At 47.7% G+C, this 22,326-nt stretch overlaps 1 protein-coding gene across 2 annotated transcripts; it reads right to left on the bottom strand.

The window, feature by feature from the left end:
- Positions 1 to 183: 183 nt before the first annotated feature.
- RPAP1 (RNA polymerase II associated protein 1) lies at positions 184 to 22,323 on the bottom strand. Of its 2 annotated transcripts, none has more exons than XM_080930784.1 (25): positions 22,207 to 22,323; positions 18,856 to 19,112; positions 17,981 to 18,129; positions 17,662 to 17,751; positions 15,587 to 15,707; positions 13,093 to 13,314; positions 11,477 to 11,668; positions 10,272 to 10,387; positions 9,939 to 10,037; positions 9,096 to 9,197; positions 8,769 to 8,936; positions 8,369 to 8,551; positions 8,117 to 8,251; positions 7,642 to 7,812; positions 6,907 to 7,064; positions 6,350 to 6,508; positions 6,003 to 6,204; positions 5,435 to 5,544; positions 5,016 to 5,211; positions 4,690 to 4,842; positions 4,356 to 4,495; positions 2,902 to 3,658; positions 896 to 1,072; positions 703 to 762; positions 184 to 596 (listed from the first exon to the last, which is right to left on the bottom strand). In XM_080930784.1, the coding sequence occupies exons 2-25, from the start codon at positions 19,034 to 19,036 to the stop codon at positions 447 to 449; spliced, it is 4,191 nt and encodes a 1,396-aa protein (XP_080786910.1). In that variant the 5' UTR covers positions 19,037 to 19,112; positions 22,207 to 22,323; the 3' UTR covers positions 184 to 446. The 2 variants fall into 2 exon arrangements, with proteins under 2 accessions (XP_080786910.1, XP_080786911.1); XM_080930785.1 differs by having other exon boundaries at positions 22,227 to 22,292.
- Between the last annotated feature and the right edge of the window lie 3 nt (positions 22,324 to 22,326).

Below are 22,326 nucleotides of genomic sequence, written 5' to 3' on the forward strand. Positions count from 1 at the left end.
TTCTCTCACACCAGCACTTCCAGGGCCTGCAGAGTCTTCCAGGACCACACCCACTCCAAGAGCATTGTCACTGTCACAGACTCTCTCCTTGAGATAATCCACCCTTGCTACTAACTCTGAATGTGACAAAACAGCCAAGATCAGTAAGACTGGAAAAGAATTTATTTCAGGGTGTAGCACAGCCTTCATACACCCTGGCCTGGTGAAGACTGGAGGTGGGTGAAGAGCGCTGTGCCCAGACTGTCCTGGGCCACCTTCCACTCCTAGCACAGCCCTCAGAGCCCTCAGGTCCTGAGCTCCAGGACCATGATGTAATACGAGTTCTTTCTGTTCTAAAAAAAGGCGCAAACAGTGTGCTCACAGGAAGGCAAGCCTTGTGTTCCTCTCTCATGATGTTCACTGGTAAGCCTCAGGAGAATATTCATCTTTAGCTGTGGACAAGTGCCCTATGTCTTCAATCCTCCATTCTGGAGCACCTCTATGGGCAGTGTCTGAAGATATTGCTGCCTTAGGCAAGGTAACTGGGAATACAGCTCGAAGCCCTCTGGGAGGCTGGAGTTGGGAAGCTTATAGTGGAGGAGATGCTGCCGAAGCCCCTGTAGAGAGGACAAAACCCATGGAGTGAGTGGTGAGTTTGTGGAGGTTTGGTTCCTTAAACCCCTTTTTCTTTTATCTTTTCCTTCCCAATATCCACAATACTACCTCATCTGTCAGCAGCCACGTTTTCTGCAGCATACTCCTTCGGGCAGCCTTCACCTCATCCTGGGAGCATAAGAGGGAGATATGGCACTGAGCTGAGGACTGGTACCCACCATTGGCCTTACTTAACCCTCAGCCCGGCCCCAACTGGCTCACCAGCTCCCTCCGTCCCTCTGAAGATAGAGAGGTGACTTACTGAGCTCTTTGGGTCTTGGCAGAAGATGAAACTATTGACATGAGCCACAGCTACAGTGTAGAGGATGGGGCACCAACGTGCACGGAGGGTACCAGTAACCAGGGCCCGGAAGTAGAGCTGAAGGAGAGCCAGGCTGTCTTCAGCAGGCTCCGTGTAGCACTCCAGGGGCACAGGCAGCTGTGACAGAGGGGAATGATATGAGGGCCAAGGTGGAAATGTCCATCAGTAGCAACAGTGGATGACGTCGGTCACGTAATCAAATCACAGGGCAGACATCAGGTCCTAGAAAGACTTCCCTTCTTTAGTGCATGGTTGAAAGCTAAAGGGCAAAGACTGGTGCTGGGGCAGAGCTTACAGCCTGAGCACCTTCCCAGGATGCATGAAGCCCTGGGCTCCATTTCCAGTACACACACAATGTACTGACTTCTTAAGAGTATTTAAGGATGACACCTGCTCATGATGTAAGATTAAATGAAAATTTCATTATGTAGTAATTCCAATCTTATAAAAATATATAAGTATACAAAAGAGACTAGAAAAAATATAAATAAAAACAATTATTACTGAGCTGGGAGTAGAAGCATGTGTCTATCACTCCTGAATACATACATAAGGCTAGGGCGGGGAATTGCAAGGTTGAGTCCAGCCTGGCTTATGTAGAAAGACACTGTCTCAAAACATTTTCTTTCTTTCTTTTAATTTATTATATATGAGTACACTGTAACTGTTTTCAGACACACCAGAAGTGGTTGCTGGGAACTGAACTCAGGACCTCAGGACCTCTGGAAGAGCGGTCAGTGTTCTTAACCACTGAACCATCACTCTAACCCTGAATGCTTTCTTTCTTGAGACAGGGTCTCTTTATGTAGCTCTGGCCCTGAACTTCTACATAAACCAGGCTGTCCTCAAACTCATAGACTCAACTGCCTCTGCATCCTGAGTGCTAGGATTAAAGGTGTGCACCACTCTACCTGGCTCTAAAATGTTTTTTTAATCATTATGGGTAACTATTAAATGTTTATTTTATCTTTTTATGTTTTAAGTGTGTGTGTATGTGGGTGTGTTATATGTGCACCTGAGTGCAGGTGTACATGCTCATGCAGGCACTGAAACTTGTGGACCCTGGGCATCCTGTTTTGTTCCTCTGCCTTACTCCTTTGAGACAGTGTTCCATTGAACGTGAGGCTAGGAGGCCGTAGCAAGCTCTCTATCAACCCAACTGCAGTCCTTAGCATGCTGAAGACTGTGTCTGGTCTCAACCTAGACTGGACTAGAATTCTGTATAGCACAGGCTGTCCTCGAACTTCTTATTTTCCTGCCTTAGCTCCCAAGAGACTAGGATTATAGGCCTGTGTTACCAGGCCTGGTTCTCTTCACATGTGAGCTGACTCTTTAGCCTGATCATCCCTTAAGGCTTTGCCTAATAGCCTTTTTTGAGTAAGCACTCTACAGAAATATTTTAAGAGTCATATTCTTCCCAAACTTCAATACTAAGTCAACTTCTCTCCTCCACAGCATCTTTTCCCTTAAGGGAAGGCCGCTGGTCTTTTTAAAATTTCTCTGAATTTTCTGACTTAATAAACCAAGAATCTGAGTAATTAACAACTAAGGTTTTGTTTTTTGGTCTTAGCGTATCTTCATCTGTAGGAGTTCACAGCAGAAACCAAACCTTGCTAATATCACGTACCCTGCTGTATAGTGGTGATACACACCTTTAATCCCAACACTAAGGAGACAGAGGCACGATCTCTATGAGTTTCAGGCCAGGCTGGTCTCCCGAACAAGTTCCAGGACAGCCAAGCTACAAAGAGAAACCCTATTTTGAAAAAAAAAAAAACCAACAATAATAATACCACCTACTCTCTGCCAGTTGCCATGATAAAAACCCTTCTATTCCCTATATCTTGATACTTTCAAAGAGGTAAAGAGGTAATGACCCCACGGAAGCTCCACACTGCTCAAGTGTGCTAGGGTCCCAGGCAGGCCTTGACAGGCTGAGAACGTACCTGAGTCAGAGGCAGGCCAAGTGCTCTCAATACTCCCACGTGCTCCCCAAAGAGGGCAAGGCGCAAGGTAACACTGAACCGACGCTGCAGAGGAAGAAGGACCAGAGCCCCAAACAAGTGGTCTCCAAAAGAGACAGCCTCAAAGTGGTCTAAGAAGCTGGCATAGAGGTCAGGAAAAGAGGTCAGGCCAGGGAGGGGGCAGTCCAGCTTGAGGCTTGGCAAGACTTGGGGCCGACAGAGCCGAGCTAAAAGAGCAGCCACCAGATGCTGTATGGGAGTCTCTCGAAAGAGCTCACTATCTACCAGGTACACACACATGAGACGTGCCAGGCGGGCAGCAGGGGGCACGGCCTGGAGGGCCTTGGGGCGCCAGCTCTCCAGAACTAGCACCCACTGTAGGACCCGCATGGTGATGCCTACAGTGTCAGCAGCAGGCAGCCCAGAGGGAGCATCTGAAGCTCGATGGTAGAGATGTATCAACGGCTGGAAGGGCCAGTCAGTGGGCAGCAGTGGCTCCTTAGGGACAGGCAATAGCAGGCTTGAGACTCTCAGCAGCTCTCCACGGTACAAGGCCTGGGAGGTCAGCAAACTGGCTCGGGCTGGTGAACAATGGGCCAGGTAGCAGCTTCGGATGCTGGGGAGATCCTGGCAAGCTTGAATTAGGAGAGCCCCTCGTCTACACCGAGGGTCCCCACTGCTCCCTAAGGACAGTCCATCAGAGAAGTCAGCTGCCTCTGGACCCCCTGAAGCATTTTCCCTGTAACATGATACAAAAGGCAAAACTAAGGGCTAGAATCACAGCATCCTGACAGCTGTCCAAGATCTAGGGTTTCTAAGTTTAGTCCTGTGTCTTTCTGCTCCTGGGACAGCCTCTCACACCACAATGTGGCACAGCATTTAGGAGATGGAACAGAAGGAAAGTTTACTTAAACTTCTACACTTGATCTCTAGCTGTGCTGGGATAAAGATGCCACCCAGCTCTTTCCTATGTTTTTATTTATTAAAATCTATCCATCATTTATCTATCATCTATCTCTACCTAATCCACCTATCTATATTCTTTTGGGGTAATCTCATTCTTATGTAGCCCAGGCTGACCTCCCGAGTGCTAGGATGAGAGGTGTACATCAGTGAACAGGTCCTCCACTTTGAATTAGAGCTGCACACATGCCAACCAGGCGCTTTATTGTTCAACTACATCCCTAGCTTAGCTTATGTGACATTTTTTGGCCACAGTCATACTGTGGAGCCTTATCAGTCTCAGGTGGGGTGAAGATGATTAGCTTCACCTTCACTTTACTGACGTAAATATAATGTTTATATGAATAATGACGTAAGTATAATGTGAAGGAAAGAGACTAAAACCCAGGTTCCTGGCTCCAAGATGCTGTTTTGTTAACGAAGTTCTGCGGCATCCAAAAGTAAAGCCCTGAAGCCCGAACCCCTGGACTTACGGCAGAAACTCCAGCCGGAACACACAGGTCAGCAGCAGCTCCTGGGCAAGGTATTCACTGCCAGGCAGCAGCCGGCTCAGCAGCACCAAGGCCATAGCATGGTGGAGGGCAGTGGTGCCTGGCTTTGGATGCAGTGTTGCCTAGGAAGGACACAGGACACTAGTCAGTGCAGGGAGGCAGCACGGAGGCCACAAGGCAGAGGGAGTGAGGAAATGACAGATGGATGGAGGATATAAACCTGGGAACACAGACTACAGCAGAGGGGCGTGGCCAGTATAAACAGAGAGGCAGGAGGGACCACAGGGTGGGGCTGACTCTGCAGACAGGAACCCACCGCTTTCTGGGCTAGGGAAAGCACCAGGTACTGTAGATGGTACTCGTGGCGCAGGGCCCAGGCGGAGAAGGGTGTGAGCTGCGGGGCAGGCGCAGGAGCCACACACTGGAGAATGTAGTTCTGGAGTCCTGGGGCAGTCAACACAACAGCCAGCTGAGGGAACAAGTTTGCTCAGATCTGGAAATAGACACTGATGGTTCAATGGCTCCCCAGACTGCTGTCCCCACTAAGCCACTCAGAAAAATGATGCCTCCCCTCTCTCCCTCTTTCCTATCCCTGCTATCTTGTCCCCATGTCTAGCCTCTAAACGGGCACCAGAGGCTTACCTGTCCACAAAGCCCCTTGTGGATCTGGACCAGGATGTTGACAAGAGAGAGGAGGGCAGTGAGGAATGGGAAGGGTGAAGCTGAGCCAGCCACACTGAGAGGGGGACAGCCTCCTGAACAGCCCAGTGACACGAGGCTGGGGAGAGCTTCAGGGGCTGAAGCACAGGACAGCGGATTGCAGAGCGGGGAGCAGTCCCTGCAGGGAGAACACAGATGCTGAGGGGGTCTGATGAGTGCAAGCCAGGGTGTGTCTGTGCAGACCAGTGCTCATGTTCCTCAGAGAACCAAGGGTTGCTCCTGCTGGGAATTAGGGTTTCCTTAGGCCCCTAAAGGGCCACGTTCTGGGGTGGATTGGGGAGACAGCCCCTCAGGAGAACGGCCTCCATCCCACACTCCCCAGCTTCTATCACAGATCATACCTTAAGGAATCCCACATCCTGCCCAGAGGAGGCCGGCTCAGCAGTGGCAGCAAGAACTCATCCAACAAGCGCTCCATGTCCTGAAGCCAATCCTCTGGGCACAAGCTTGTCTGGAAGACCAAGGGGTTCATTGAGCTGATGGGCTAAAATACCCATTTTCCTAGCCCTATATATCCAGATCAGTCCCACCACACTAAGGGTCTCAAATAAATTTGTTTGGAAGCTTCCACAGCCAGATCTTTCTGAAGGACAGACAACCCTGAGCTTGCTCTAGTACACATCTCGGGTGTGTGCGGAGGGGCAGACAAAAGCTGAGCTGATGCTCAGGGTCTCTGGCCCTGTCAACATGGGTCTCAGAAACTTTCCTGGGAAGGAACGGGTGGAATGAAAGGTGAGGGTAGTACTCAGTAGGAAAGTAACTGTCTGGCATGTGTGGTTCTGGATTCCACTCAGTATAGCCATATTTACACCCAAAGCTACACAGGGGGAGAGGTAGCAAAAGGACCAATAGAGAAGGAACAGGAGGAAGTGTGTAGGATCCAGACAAAGGCAGGCAGGCTGCACTCACCTGCTGGCTCCAGGCCTGATAGTAAGCACCCAAGAACAGAAGGCAGGCACCGGGTACTGGGCCCAAGGCATTCCATTCATCAGGTCTGGGCAGAAACTTTAGGGTCTGCTTTAGACATGGCTCAACCAGTGGCTTGAGTCCAGATACATGTGTCCAGGTGATTGAGGAAGGGATGGCCGACCCACAGGACTCAGCAGAGCCACTGCAGAAGTGCCAAAGGGGGCAAAGGTAAGCATCTGGCCACCTTACTCCCTAACTCCAACCACTCTCTCCCTGTGGAGGAGCATTCCCATCTATCCTGGGGTGGCTGCTGGGCATGCCTGCTGACAGACTTGGAGATGGCCTACCTGGTGAACTCAGGGTGTGTGCTGCTAGCTGCCAAGGTCAGCTGGGTAAGCAGAGTGAGCAGAGAGGCCACCCGCTGCATGGACAGGGGCTGTAGGGGATGAGTGCCGAGTTCTGTAGGCAGTGTCTGCAAGGCCCGCATGAGCACTGGGTACAGCTCCCTGGGGAAACAACTGGCCTTCACTATGCAGGGAGGCAAGATGAGGGCACAGGGCACAGTTCAACCAAGAGCTTCAACATGGTGAAAGAAGAGCAGGAGGGAGACAGCCCAGGACAGAGATACTTGTGCAAGGCTAGGTCCTGAAAACTGGGAAGTCTGCAAACCTTCAAGGTTACCCTACAACTGGGAACTGGCATCTGACTCCCCCAATATTCTAATGCTTTTGTCAAGGAATGCAGTTGGTCCACTCTTCCCTAGCAATTTCACAGCCAGCAGAAACCCTTCATTGTGCTTGGTCTCTCTTCCTCGGGGCCTTGAACAAAGCTGCAGGATCTAATTCAGAACTCACAATCAGAACAGCAGGGCCCTACAAGAAGCCTATCTCTTGCTTCTCCACACCTGTAAAGGTCACCACCCTGGCCATAGGAGGCAGCTACGGCCCACAGACGGAAGGCCTCAGTGCTCAGGATCTCTGCTTCCTCAGGTGGCAAGGCCAGGTCGTGTGGCGCTTCAGCTATGAATCGGTACAGGCGGCTCCTGATGTCAAAGCTGCTTAGCTGGAGATGAGAAGTAAGGGGTCAGGGTCATCCAGATAGTACTGGGTCACTTGGGAACAGGCTCAAGCTGCCCTGTTCTAAGTCTCTCTGATGCCACAGGGCCTACAACTCTGGGCAGAGTTGAAAGAACCTTGGCCTCTCCGTTAGCCTTTTTATATTTGAGGCCACAACTGCTCACATGTCAGACAATGCATACAGAAATCAGACGTAACTTGAGGAGTCATTTCCCCCTCCTTCTGTGTGGGTTCCAAAGACTAAACTTGGGCATCGGCTTGGCAGCAAGTGTCTTTCCCTGCTGAGCATCTCACCAGCCAGTGCTCTTCCCTTCTTTTTATTTGCTAGGCACTTTTTCTGCATGCCTGTCTGCATGCAGTAACTCTGGATGGGATGGGGTCAGGGAACCTTTCCCACATCATGAGACCAGATCCCTACCTGCTGGTTTTTGTTGAATTTCTAAGCAAACAGACCAGAGAGGAAGAAGAGGATGGAATGAGGTAGCTATCCAGAGTTCAGAGTTAATCCAACTCAAACCAGCCCTGTCTTCTGCCCTCTATCTCTTGCCATATGTCCAGCTTACCAGTCGGGCAGCAATATTCCTCCCAGCTGAAGCCAGGACTCTAAGTAGCTTCATGGCAGCAGCACAAGGCACTTTATGTAGACTGGGAGTAGGCCCCACCCCTATAGGGGACCAACTGGTAGGCAGGAACTCTTGAACTATGGTCTCCATCAGCCGAGGACACTCCAGGACCTGTGGGAGACAGGAGAAAAAGGGGAGGAGATCAAGGTGAGGTCCATCATCTAGGCATAGACCACAGGCTTATGCCTAGAATCTCAGTACTTAGGAAGCTGAGGATAGATTTCTGCAAGTGTCAGGCCAGCCTAAGCAAGCAATACAGTGGGCTCTAGATAAGCTTGAGCTACAATGAAATCCTATCTCAAAATGACAGCAGCAACAAAAACACCAATAACAACAAAAACAACAAAAAAGTAAAATAAAACAAGATGAGCTCACAGGGCTTTCTGTCCATTCATTGCCCTCCTTCCCTTCTCACCCTCATGGCTGACTCCAGGGAATGCCGGGCCAGGCGGATAAGCACAGCCAAGATGTCAAGGACCACAGAGGGTCCTGGGCTGGTCACCTCCAGAACATAGCGAAGCCGAGGCAGCAAGTTGGTAGCCAGGAGCCCCTAGAACTCAGAAAGAAACCCATTGCTACATAAGGGAGACTCCCATGTCGTAGTGACCTCTCTCGATCATCGAACCTGCCCTGTCGGTCAAGGACAGGAATGCAGAGTGCTCTCTACCTTGATGATGTCATGTCTGGCCAGGTCAGGTGGAGGGCGGTTTCCTTCCTCAGGGGTCTTTCTGTTCACTTTTTCTGGTGTGGGTTCTTCATCCTCACCTTCATCCTCCTTATCGTCCTGGCTGGGCATCAGAGGGAACACCGAAGCCCCATGATACCAAGAAAAGGTGCTGTCAAGGAGCTCCTGCCAGAGAATTGGGGCAGAGGTGGGAAGAGACAGAAAGGAAGAAATAGTTCCAGGACAGCAAAATTATCCGTCCCCAACACACAGAGAAGCGGGGAGGCAAGGCTCCTGGGCTTGTGGCCTTTGAAAGTGGCTGATACCTGCCACCCTATTCTCCATTCTGCCCGCAAAGCCTCGGCAAAAGGTATGCCCTGTACCATTCCTATCCCTGACATACCTCATCTCCAGGAGCAACTAACAGGGTATGAAGAGCCCGGACAGCTGCTGCGATGACACTGTCCACCCTGTCATCCAGAGAGAAGCGCAGCAGGAAGAGGAAACCAGCATCCAAGAGGAGGCGTAAGACACTGCCCACTAGGCGGTCCCCAAACTCACCAGCCTGGGCCTAGGGTACAGGAGGATTACACTTTGTTGAATATGCAAAACTTGGATAAAACCGTTGCTGACCCATCACCCGGCTTTACCCCACTCCTAGTCTGACCCCCAGTAAATAGGAAAAGATCAAGGGATGAGGGATGGGGTATGGTTAGGTAGGACCACTTACCCTGCCGATGATCTGAGACAGCACATTCAATGCTAATGTTCTCTGCTGGGACACCTGGCTACGGGTCAGGTGGAATAGCTCCTGTAGAGAGTACCCTGCTCTCTGGTGCAGGGACAAAGAGTCAGAAGCAATCAAGACACAGGACAGTGTCTTCTAAATACCCCGGAAGGTATCAAGGGAAAGGCAAGATAAACAAGGACACCTAGTCAGAGCTCCCTTTGGAACCTCAAGCTAATGAAAAATACAGCTCATGCATAGAGCAATGGTCCCCTAAAGCAAAGAGAGATATAGTAGCTGATGTCTAATTTCTAACCAGAGGACAGGCGTGGAAAGGGAATCTGCTCTTGGTGCATGGGTACGGCCTCAATGGTTCAGCATGGAATAAAGGTGCAGACGTTCTTTGGAATGAGCCATGCGAGGCTGTGAAGATGGGGATTCCATGTAGAAGCATCAGCAGAGTGATACAGAGGAGTCAAGGAGGCAGAGCTTGAGGGGCTACAGACTGTTCTGCCAAGCTGAAGAACTAGTACTTTATTCTGTGAACAAAGGAGGGATGGGAAACTTTCCACAGTAAGGAAGGGCTTGAGTTAGGCCACAGAAAATCAGGATGACAGCCATGAGGGAGGGAATGTCCTGAGGGAAAGCATGCAAAGCCTGGCTATTGAGAACAGGGTGGGGTGCCAGTAGAAGGACCTCTTGACTCTAAGAAACTGAGTGACAGTAAGGCTATGAGCTCAGGGCAGGGCACCCAGGTCAAAGGCAACTGACCAGAGCTCCTATTTTTTTGCACAGTTGCTAAACATTTGCCAAGACTCCTGTTTTTCCTTGGATCCCATGCCTTACCTCTGCCTCTTCTCCGTGGTGGTGCAGGCCCAGATGCGTGGGCAGATCTACATCAGGAGCCAGGAGCTCTCCCTGAAGGCTGAATCGAGCCTGCATTCTCTAAGACAAAGAATAGGACTGTTCTGGGCTCTGTAGCAGTTTCTCCACACAATCACTTTTAATCTTCAGCCTTTTAGGATCAATCTAGGCTCTACCTCTGACTGGAAATGGGGCTCATGTGGTCTATAAGACCAGGCAGGGTGACGAGAGAAACTGAGAGCAAATAAGAGCTATTTCTCAGGACCCAGTTCTGGACAGAAAAACAGCAACCCCATCCTACCTGTTCCCCCTCACCTCCTGTGTCTGCTGCCGCCGGAGCGGGGGCAGGTCCTGGGTCCAGTGGAGCTTCTCCAGCTCTACCGTGTCCATATGGAGCCATTCTTTGTTGGGGGTCATGGGCAGTTTCAGTGCTAGGGAGGCAGAAGCATAGTGTTCCTCAAGGGGATCAGCCCACTGGCAGAAAGCAGCTGCCTCAGGCCTTCTGCACTGAAGCTAGCAGCTCCTACCCTCAGGTACGGCTAAATGGTATGACGTGGCAGCTAGCACCACCGGCAACTAGAAGAATGTTTCAACTAGAGCAGGCGCAGCTGGTCCTGGCTCCAGCCCCGTACTGACTCCAAAGACTTGTTCTAAGGAGAAGAGAAGGAAGAAGTGACAGAAAAGGAAGATGGGAAAGTACAGCAGTCCACTCTCCGGTACGACCCTCTGAAGGAGTAAGGGAATGGAGACAAAGAAGGGGAGGCAGCTATGCTGCTCCAGTGGGGCAGGGTATAGAACACCTCTACCATCTCTTCCTGCATCATCACCTCCACCCCACCCCCACCCAACCTGCCTGGCTAACCCAGCAGTCCTTCAGGAGCACAAGGTCCCGGGTTGTCATAATTCAATTTCCTCTTTTGTTAATCTTAATGGAATAATCTTATTTCTGGGAGATAAATGCTTCCACTGGCCTCTGCTTCTGGTCTTCCACGTCCATTGTCTTGCACTGGATACTTTTCCCTTTTCCTGGCCCTGCCATCCCTCCAAAACCCTGATAGAAAGGGGATGAAGCAAGAGCAATGGCAGGAAGATGGGCTGTCTTGGGAAGAAGCCTCGGTCACACCGTGCTGCCACTTCAGGTAGGGGGAAGGACAAGAAAACAGAAGTGTGTGCAGGAAGACATGCACCAGCACATGACGACCATCTGAGCCAGTTTAAAGACACTATGAACATGAACATTTCATGTCCAAGGGCAGAGGAGCATCTCCCCATCAGCAGGCCAAGGACAAAGGATACTCTGTCCTACCCTTTTTACCATGAAGGTCCTAAAGACCTAACTAAGGTTGTCAGGCTTGGTAGCAAGCATATTCCCCCTTTGCTCTTGGCTGTCCTAGAGCTCGATATGCAAGCATTAGGCTCGCCTCAGACTCACAGAGATCCACCTAACTCTGCCGCTCAAGGACACTAGAATTAAAAGCATGTGCCACCACACTGGGCATGAGGGTGCCTGTCCTCCAAACCTGGGGTTCTTGGCTGCAGCTTGTCCTCCACCTTGTCCCTCGTCCTAGACTCGCTGGTACAAGTTGACACGATGGGCTCTTCTTTAGTGACGGGAACTGAGGGTCGTGCTGGGCTCTGCTCCTGGGTGACCTTTGTCCCTGCTTGCTCCTGGGCACAGCGATGAGATCTCAAGAAGGCAACCAAGCTGGGATCTGGGGGTAAAAGTGGAAAGAGAGAGTAAGAAGCCAGGGTAGGTCCTGAGACTCCTTCTCATTTGAGACCTGCTGGAAGATTCCCACCTCTGGGTGCTAAGGTCAAGGCAAACTACTTCCCAGTCCTGGCTCAGGCCCCGTGCCCTCTCCTGTGGCTCTTTAGTAGAACTGCCAGCCCACTCCTGTGTAGCCCCTGGGGCCTGGCTATCGCTCATGGCCCCGCCCCCACAGTCCTCTTGCCCAGATTCCTGTGCTGGAACTTCTGCTTGCCACTAGGTCAGCTGTCTGAAAACAAGTGAATGGTGACTAGGGTCGGAAGGCAGCACTTAGTCAAACAACTCTTTTCTCTTAGTCTGTCCATGGGTTTACTAAAACTTGGATATTCAGCACATCAGTGGTCCGCATACAATGTGGAACAAGACTGACTGAGAAGAAACTCCTGCATGAGTCACTGCAGGTACACTAGAAGGTAAAGGATAGAGGTTAGAGCACAGCTGTGATCAAGCATGGTGTGAACCACACCAGGAACATAATGTACATAATGGAGCAGGGGTGGCTAGACCAGTCTCAATGGTAGCACTCCTCCCATTGATCCATTCTACAGTACAGACTTGTGGAGAATTTCTCTTAAATTTCTCAGCTCCCCCCCCCCGTCCCCCTCCCCTTTTTTTTTTTGAAGTTACTACTGGGGGTATGGGGAGGTAGTATGTGTACATATGGAGGTCTGAGTACAACTTAGTGGAATCTGTTCTCTCCCACCTCTACATGGTCAAAGGCTTGCTCAGGAAGCAGCTTTACCCACTGGGCTACATCAGCTTCAAGCTGTATTTTTGAGGAAGGCTCTCAGAGCTAGGCTGGCCTCACACTAGCATATAGTTGGCATGAACTCTGGTTTGATTCTACTTCCAAGTGCTGGGATTAAAGGCATGTACCACCCCAAGTAGCGGAGCCTGCTTTGTTCATTCATTTATTCATTAGCAAAATAAATTTAATACCATATTCGTTCATTATTCTTATTAGTAAAATGAATACCAGATTCTTTTATTCATTAGTGAAATGAACTTAATACCATATCTCTACCAGGAGTAGAAGAATAGTTTAAGGACAAAGAAATGCATGGAAGCATCAGTATATAGCTCACTAATTTCCAACGCCAGTAAATAAATAAATACTCAAATTTATGTCTGCCCTGTACTTGTACAGGCTCACTGCCTCCGTCCCCAACTCCTTTGGGGCAAGAGGGATGGTTTAGTGGTAGGGCACTTGCTTAGAGTATGTAAGGACCTGAGTTCAACCTAGCTACCAAAACCATCAAACACACACATGCACACACACACACAGAGCATAACGCCTAGCACTCACAGCAGGCCTTCAGTGGCAGCCACTGTTTAGCTTGGTCCCAGCAGGAGGACCTAACTCCATACCAAGTTGAGCCAGTAGCTGCTGCTGTTCCTTCAGAATCTCCTCAGGATCCATGGCTTGTAGTCTTGCTACATTTTCTTCATGGATTGTCTGGACCTCCTGCTCAGCGGCCTGGCTCCTGAGCCCCTTTCCTGTGACTAGATTTGGTCTGTGGAAGCCATGGCTCCTCCCAGGAAGCTGGCTGCCTCTGTCCAGAGAGGAGGGTGTCTTACAGGGCACAGTACCTGAAAGAAGTGTACAGTCAGTTTTCTCACTCTGCTCTCCTGGCTCTACCTACACCCTCTGGCCTGTTCAGTAAGACAACTAGCCCCAGGGATCAGTGATGGTCCTGGGGCTACACTGGACACAGAACAGAAACCACACAGCATTCCAGGTCTTCTGGGGAGGCAAGATGGCCACTTCTCATTCATTCTTCTCTTAAGACTTACATGGGAAAGCTAGAGAGGGGTCTCAGTATTTAAGAGCACCTGTTGTTCTTACAGAGGACTGGGTTCTATTCCCACCCACATGATGACTTACAGCCCTCTAAAATTTCCAGAGCACACATGCAAACAAAACACTCATAGCTATATAACAAGTAAATCTTAAAAAAAAAAAAAAGACTCACATGGGAAGACGGCCTTCTGAAATGTCCAACAGATTCTGATAGCCATCCACTACCAGGGGTTTACCTCATACTGTCCCACCAGTAACTCACAATTCACATCATTCTGAAAACTTATCAATATCTTGTTTGTTTGTTGTTTGTTTTTCTGAGGCAAGGTTTCTTTGTGTAGCTCTGGCTTAACTCTAACTAGCTGTGTAGACCAGGCTCAAGTCAAACTCATAGAGATCCACCTGCCTCTGCCTCTCGAGTGTAGAGATTAAAGGCCTGTGCCAGCACTGCCCAACTGGCTTAAGGTCTTCACACTCTCTACTGGACACTTCTAACCTCCCTCTTCTTTCTATCAAGTCTTGCTGTGGGCTGCAGAGATGGCCCAGCAGTTAAGAGAACTGATTGCTCTCCAAGAGGTTCTGAGTTCAAATCCTAGCAACCACATGGTGACTGACAACCATCTGTAATGGGATCCAACTCTCTGTTCTGGTGTGTCTGAAGACAGCTACAGTGTACTCATATACATAAAATAAATGCATCTTAAAAAAAATATCTTGCTGTGTAGCCCAGGTTGCCCTTGCGCCTGTGGTCCTCTTGCCTTGGCCTTTTATGTGCATCAGATGAAAGAGATTTCCAGAGAAAGTACCATACTGACCTACATGACCAGGGCAGAACCAAGAAGACAACATGAAAGCCTGGATTTGGTGCTCGCAGCAAATACAATGTAAAATGACACATAATACCTCGGGTTTTAAAGTTTTATTTTAATTATGTATGTGTGTGGGTCCCTGTGGATATGCCATGTACACATATATGAGGCTGGTTGTGGGCATGTCATGTGTGCATTTGTGCCACTGCTCATGAAAGCCTGAGGCATCAGCTCCCCAGTAGTTCTAAGTACCTGACACAGGAGCTAGGAAACCAAATTAGGGTCCTCTGGTAAGAGCAGTCCTCACTCTTTCCCACTGAGCCGTCTCTCCAGACCCAGTGCCTTGGTTGTTAATACTGTAGATGTAGCTTTCAAGAATTAGAGGCAGAATTAATTCCTTACCCCTCCCCCCCTAGTACTTTCTATCTGAAATTGATTAAAATATGCCTGGGGGAGCCGAAGAGAAGGCTCAGGAGTTGAGCCCTTGCTGCTCCTGCAGAGGTCCAAGGTTCCGTTCTGAGACTGTATGGTGACTCACAACCATCCAAACACCGGGGAATCCAGTGCACCTTTCTGATCTCAGAGAGTGCCAAGCGTGCCCAGGATGGCATAGTACGAATAGGCAAAACACAAAAACTTGTAAAGTAAGACTCAATAAATCTAAACATAGCTTTTTATTTATTAGTATTTTGGGTTTCTTTCCTTCTTTCTCTCTCTTTTTTCTTTTTCTTTAGTTTTTTGTTTTGTCTTTGAAAAAGGATTTCTGTGTAGCCAGGGCTGTCCTGGAATTCACTCTGTATATAGACCAGGTTGGCTTTGAACCATCAGAAAGTCTCTTGCTTCCGTCTCCCAAGAGCTGGGATTAAAGGCATATGCCGCCACTGCCCAGCAAAAATTTTTTAAAGAAAGAAAGAATAACTAAATAATATATGTTTGAGTGACTAGGGACGTAGCTCTGTTGCTGGCACGCACACCTATGCCAGAGTACATGAAACCCTGGGTTTGGTCCCATAACCATATAACCTGGCTGGCACGGTGGCACATGTCTGCGTTTCCAGCAGTCCAGAGTAGAAGCAGGAGAATCACAATTTTAAAATCATCCTTCATTACACAGTGAGTTCAAGGCCAGACTGGCATACATTAATCTTGACTTTGCCTTTGCTACCATACCAAAAAGAGAATACATTTATAACATGTGTAAGGAAGAATACAGTGATAACATTTATAAGAATCCAAATGACTAAGCACTCACCCTCTGGTGAATCTAGGCTGGGGACAATTTGCTCGGCTGATGACGCCCTGTTTTCTGACTCCCTCCTTGCTGCAATCTCTTGGGCAAAAATGCTCCTTTTACCAGATGCTGCTGGTTTCACCTACAGGGCAAAGAGAGAAAAACAAGTTGCCGATTTTAACTACCTGTTCTTCCTTAGCTCTGGAACAAAGAGAAAAGAAAGTTTCTCAGAGAAAGTAGGACTTCTGGGATACGGGGGTACCCAGCGACAATAAGCACTCTGAAGGTGGAGACAAAAGTAAAAGGAGTTCAACCAAGATACCCTCTACTACACAGAAAATTTGAAGATGTCAGTGAGAAATGAGACCTTCTCTAAAGTAAAAAGAAACAAAAGAAAAAGAAAAACAACAAAAAACAATATGGCCAAGTTGGTAAGAGCTCCTGAAGCCTGATAACATGGGTTTGATTCATAGGGCCCACATGTTGGAAGGGAAGCTGACTCCACACACACACACACACACACACACACACACACACACACACACACACGTAAAGGTACCTGCTCTATAGACATGAAGATCTGATTTGAATCTTTACAACCCATGTAAAACTGGGTACAACCAGCATGTAACTGTAATCTCAATATATCTAAAGCAAGAGAGGAGACAGACACAAGAATCTCTGGAAATTCAAAGGCCACTGAAGGCTGGATGTGATAATATATGCCTTTATTCCCAGCACTTGAGAGGCAGAGGCAGGAGGATCTCTGTGAGTTTTAGGACGGTCTGGTCTATACAGTGAGTTTTAGAACTCCCAGGGCTACATAGAAAGACCCTGTCTCACAAAATAAAAGCCACCTAGTCCAACATGCAAAGCTGTGAACAACGAAGACAAGCTCTTTTAAAGAAAGCAGAAGGCAGGGAATGACACCTGAGGTGGTGCACTGACCTCCAGAACTCACATACATAAACTTGTGCACACACATCATATGCAGACACATACACACCTAAAGAAAGAAGGACTTGAACTGTGGGTAGAACTCAGGATGCATTGCTTAACTAGGACCAGAAAGTACTGGATTCAATTCCCAGCAATGCAAAAGAAACAACAAACACACAAAAAAATTCCATCACTTGGGAAGGCTGAGGCCAAAAGACATTTCTGTGAGTATGAGGCCTACCTCCTACTGAGACAATTTCAAAAATAAAAAGGGTGTGTGTGTGGGGGGGAGAGTACAGACAGATGGTTCAGTCATTAGAAGCATTTGCTTTGCTGCTCTTGCAGAGAACTTGAGTTCAACTCCTAGTTCCCAGGAAGTGGTTCACAACCATTCATTAACTTCAGTCCTAGGGAATCAGAAAGCCTCTTCAGCTCTCCATGAGCACCAGGCATGCACGTCATATACACACATGTGTGCAGGTGGAACACTCACATAGATAGAAACGAAATGTCTGAAGAGAGAACTGGAGAGATGGCTCAGTGGTCAAGAGCACTTGCTGCTCTTCCAGAGGACCTGATAAATTCAATTCATAGCACTCCCATCAGGGAGCTCACAAGCACCTGTAACTCAAGCTCCAAGGGGACTCTACCTTTCTGGCCTCTGCAGGCACCAGCACCCAAGTGCACATACCCACATACAGATACATAGTTTTAAGAAAAAAGAAGGGACTTGCCTATCATTGCCCAGAGTGACTTCCTAGGGAAGATGTGCTCTGAGGACCACTCATTGCCTAAGCACCACCTGTGCTGGATAGTTTTATGGCAACTTGACACAAGCTAGAGTCATCCAAAAGGAGATCCAGCACTAAGGCAGTTTTCTAGTTAGAGACTGATGGGAAGGCCCAGCCCATTGTGAGTGGTGCCACCCTGGGCTGGTGGTCTTGGGTTCGATAAGCAAGCAGGCTGAGCAATCCATGAGGAGCCAGCCAGTAAGCAGCACCCATCCATGGCCTCTGCATCAGCTCCTGCCTCCAGGGTCCTGCCCTGTTTAGGTTCCTGACCTGAAGAAAGTGTAATTTAAATAATGGTTCTGGTCATGTTTTGATGCAGCGATAGAAACCCTAACTGAGACTCCACCTAAGAAAACTCCTGCTCACCTTTCTCTCCTGAGATCGATGGAACACAGGAGGGAAAGCAACACCACTGGGCACAGGCAGAGTCACAGTGACTGAACTTGTATCTCGTTCCTGTGGCAACAAAACACAAAGTAATGAAGATGCATAGGCTTCTCTAGACTGAACCCTATTCCAGTAGCTTCTATGACCCTCAGCCCAGGGGTTCATGAACCCATACTGTATCTAGTCTAGGTGGTTCTAACCTAGCCCCAACCAGACTGTGGAGTGTTAAAAGTCCACCTTTCTGCAGCACCTTCTACTCCTAAACCCTTTTTCCCCCACCCACCGGGCTGACACGTACAACAATCTTAGACAAGACAGCAGTAATGTGTTGATCGTGCCTGTTCAGCCTCTCCTCGGCGTCTTCATCTTGAGGCAGGGGGCAGCCAGGGCTTGGTCTAGCTCTTTTGGTAGGAGCGGGAAGCAGGGCTGGAGGCAAATCTGGGAGATCTGAAAGAAAAAGTATGCAGGTATTGAGTATATTTACACTTTCCTTAGGAAATATCTGGATTGGGGGCAGAAACAAAGAACAAAAGCCTGATGCTCTGAGTCCTAGCTTAAGCTGTGTTATCTTGGATATGACATTTAACCTCTCTGAACCTCAGTTTCTTTATCTGTATAAGGAAGCGGAAGAGCTGGGTTGCACATCTGATACTCCAGTATTTACAAGATTGTCAGAAGTTCAAAGTCAGCTTGTGCTCAACAGTGAGTTCCAAAATGCATGTTCTCTCTCTCTCTCTCTCTCTCTCTCTCTCTCTCTCTCTCTCTCTCTCTCTCTCTCTCATACACACACACACACACACACACACACACTAACAAAAGCAATAAAAATAAAACAAAATTTCAGTATCAGAGGTTGCAGTTGAAGCAGAATTCAGCCACCTCAGAATAAAAGTGGGGTCCCTGGGACTGGAGAGATGGCTCGGTTAAGAGCATTGATTGCCCTTCCAAAGGTCCTGAGTTCAAATCCCAGCATTCACATAGTGGCTCACAACCATCTCTAATGGGATCAGATGCCTTCTTCTGGTCTGTCTGAAAACAGCTACAGTGTACTCATAAAATAAAGAAATTTTTTAAAGATAAATAAAATAAATTAAAAAAATATATATATATATTAAAAAAGTGGGGTCCCTCAGGCTGACCCCTCTCCTCATGCCTATGCTCAAAAGCACTTACTGTCCAACATCACCACATCCCGATGGTCCTGCAGTGGGGGCTGGTGTGGATGAGCATCACCATGCCTCCTACTCCCTTTTACCAGCTGCACCGCTGGGGCTGCACCAGCCTCGAGGAACTGACTCTGGAAGCGCAGTAGGTCCACCTCAGACTCTCCAGGCTTCGGTCTGGACAACATCATGACCCTGGAGCTGTGACCTGTGTATGACTCCTTCCAGTACTGCTTTGTTGGTGAGGAGAATCCCTCTCATTCACTCCTAAATGCAACAAAACAAACAACAGCCTTTATAACTGAACACTGGTTGTCTTTATCTTTTCCATGAATTGATGTGAGATCACTCTTCATTGGCCTTTCTTTCTCCATTATCCCTCTCTGACCATCAATCTAGTAAAATTATTTATAGCCAAGGCAAGGGTGGTTACACATGCAAGAGGGTAAAAAGTCCCAGGCTATCCTTGGCTATACCTAAGTTTAAAGCCAGCCCGAGACACATGAAACCCTGTGTCAAAAAACAAACAAGAGTGGGACATGATGGCACACACCTTTAATCCCAGCACTGGGGAGGCAAAGGCCAGCCTGCTGTACCTAGTGAATCCCAGGACAGCCCAAACTACATAGTGAGACCTTGTCTCAGAAAAAACAAAACAAAACAGAAAAAACACAAAACAAAACAGCCAAAAAGTAAGCATTGCCAACTAGGTTGTTTACAATACATAGATGACAAAACTCTCAAATTTTTCTCAAATTAGATGATATTGGTAGCAACCTTGTTATATATGAAAAAGCCACTGAATTATATGTACACTTTCAAAAAGATAAATTCACCAGGCATAGTGGCACATGGCTTTAGGGAGGTAAAGGCTAGTGGATCTCTGTGAATTTGAAGCTACTTTGTTCTACAAAGATCCTATCACAGAAAATATATGATTAAATCAACAGGGGTTCAATGGATCAACCAATAGACACTTGCTGCCAAGACTGGAAACTTGAACTCAATCCTCAACCCACATGGTGAAAAGAGAGAACCAAGTCCAACAAGCTGTCCTCTGTCCTCCACAAGCACAGTGTGGCATGTGTGCCACACTCCACATAAAAAACAAGTAATGTAATAAAAATAAAATGTAAATTTAGGCACATGGGACACATCTTCTAAAGGCTAAGGACAATAAGAAGCAGGGAGAGACAAGACAGATAGGTCACAATAGTAACAGTGACAATCTATGTATTTCCTTATTTCTAATCTTATGCAGGATCAGATGAAATAACTATATTTACTAGGCCAATACAGAAAACACTCCTAACACAAGGGCTAAAGGGGGCTGGAATGTTAAATCTCATGAGTGTGTAACTTAAGAAATAGTATGGAAAGTCAGCTGTGATTGGCTATGCCTATAACCTAAGCACTCAGGAGGTTGAAGAACTGAAAGCCCTAACACAGTTTGTTGCTATAATGTAGCAAGACCTTGTTCCCCACCCAAAACATCAAAAACAAAGTTACCACTAAAAAAGCTTTTGACAGTTTACTTTGGGCAGAGGTGTGTGGTAAAGGCTATAAATGTTCAGGGCTATAATCAGCATGCAGGCAGCTGAGGCAGAACAGCTGAATTCAAAACCAGCCCCCAAGGCTACATAGTTAGCTCCAGGTATAAGAGACAAGTGTATGTGTGTGTTAGCACGCACACCTATGTGGGTGGTCAAGTGTATGTAGGTCAGTGGCAGAGTGCTTGCCTAGCATTCGTAAGACCTAGGTTTCTGTTGGGACCTAGCAAAACCATTAAGGCCTAGGTAACTGTTACCTGGCTAGCCTGCCACTATAAGCAACTTTCTCATATGTTTCTGCTGTTACTAGGAAACTTTCTACTGCCAGGATTGATTACATATTCTGTTATGTTCTGTGCCCTTGGAAACCAATTAAGACAAAAGTGAGTAGAACTGTTTTGTATAGTTTCCCATAGTAAGCTTGGACCAGAACCAACCACCCAACAGCACTTCCTGCACCTATGTTTAAGCTTTTATGGTATAAGCTGCCCCTGGGATGAACCCCAACATCAAAGACACACTTGCATCAATAAAAGAAGCTATCTGGAAAAAGACTTCCATCTTGAGTAGTGGTCAAGTACAGTTTAAGTTCCCAGGATCTCCTGGGAACTGACATCCTACTTGGCAGAAGACACATATACATGGGTAATTGACATCCTAGTTGGCAAGTTAAGACATGAATGTTAGACAAGTGCCATCCCAGTAGACAAGTTAAGACATAGATAAAGCAAATCACCTGCCACAGTTGATTACCCCAACCAATAGGAACATTGTAAGTGTACAACAAAGATATGTTACTAAGGGAATCTTCCATCCCAAAATCCTGATTGGTGAAATAGCTTGGCACAGATGTGTGAATGTGGGACTTAAAAATCATGTAGGATTTTTTTTTGGGGGGGGATATTCTCAGTATTTAAGAGGGCACCAGATTTTATTATAGATGGTTGTGAGCCATGTGGTTGCTGGGAATTGAACTCAGGACATCTGGAAGAACAGTCAATGCCCTTAACCTGAGTCATCTCTCCAGCCCCCCTGTAGGATCTTAATTCGGGGATATGGTTCAGTTCCCAAGTCTGTCTGACCAAGATCAGTGTTTGCAAGGTGATTCCTGAACCCCAACAGTTTCATTGCCCAGTAAACACAAACAAACACGGGGTTGTTATGAGTTAACAACATTAGAAATTTGTCACAAATCAAACACTAGTCCACTACTTACTAGTGTAAAATTAGGCAAATTATTTAAGTTATTCCAAATTCAGTTTCAAGGCTGTAAAATGCATAAGGCTGAGACACCCTAATCCTAGCATTTGGGAAGTGGAAGATAAGGCTTTTCAATTCAACCTGGGATACAGGAAACCTTTCAAAATAACAGCAAAATATTACTGCATGCAGCCAGCCTACCGCAGTACCTGTTATATAAATAAACTTCAGTGAATGAAAACAGCAAGCCCCATGCTACATAAAGAAGCAAATGTACTCCCCCACAAACTCCAGGGGAGGGGGGACTTGTTTAAAATCAATTAGTACTAAAAGCTACACCTTGAATTACAATAAAGATAATTCCTACGGATTAACTCTAAAGCGGAGGGAAACTAACAATGGGTTTACTGGGTTTTGGAACAGCCTCTTACATCGCAGCCCATCAGCTACACGACCAGTCCGGAGACTGCGCCTAAGGCTCTAGTTACGCATCCGGTAACCAAGAGACAGCTTGAGAGGCTCGAAATGAAGGGCTGTACCCGAAACCTATGTAACACAAGTTACTTCTGTGCAAAGACTCCCAAGCAAATTATGATAAAGTAACCAGACACCTTGCTTCTGAGTTCTCCACCTGAGTAACTTGAAGCGGGTCCCTGCAAACAGCAAGCTACTGGAACGTGACCAGCCTGGACGCCGCCATCTTGGCCGTGCGGAGCGGCACTTCCGCTGCC

Source organism: Micromys minutus (genome assembly GCF_963924665.1).
Source record: "Micromys minutus genome assembly, chromosome: 17".
In the NCBI taxonomy this organism is placed as follows: Eukaryota; Metazoa; Chordata; class Mammalia; order Rodentia; family Muridae; genus Micromys; species Micromys minutus.

What these genes read in the sequence shown, in the direction of transcription:
- RPAP1 (XM_080930784.1), bottom strand. Translation starts at nt 19,036, where the DNA reads ATGATGTTGTCCAGACCGAAGCCTGGAGAGTCTGAGGTGGACCTACTG. An exon ending in GCAGCTACTGGCTCAACTTG is followed by an intron (nt 11,669 to 13,092) that starts GTATGGAGTTAG and finishes TTTTACCCCCAG; the next exon opens with ATCCCAGCTTGGTTGCCTTC. An exon ending in TTCCGGCTGGAGTTTCTGCC is followed by an intron (nt 3,659 to 4,355) that starts GTAAGTCCAGGG and finishes ATCATGTTACAG; the next exon opens with GGAAAATGCTTCAGGGGGTC.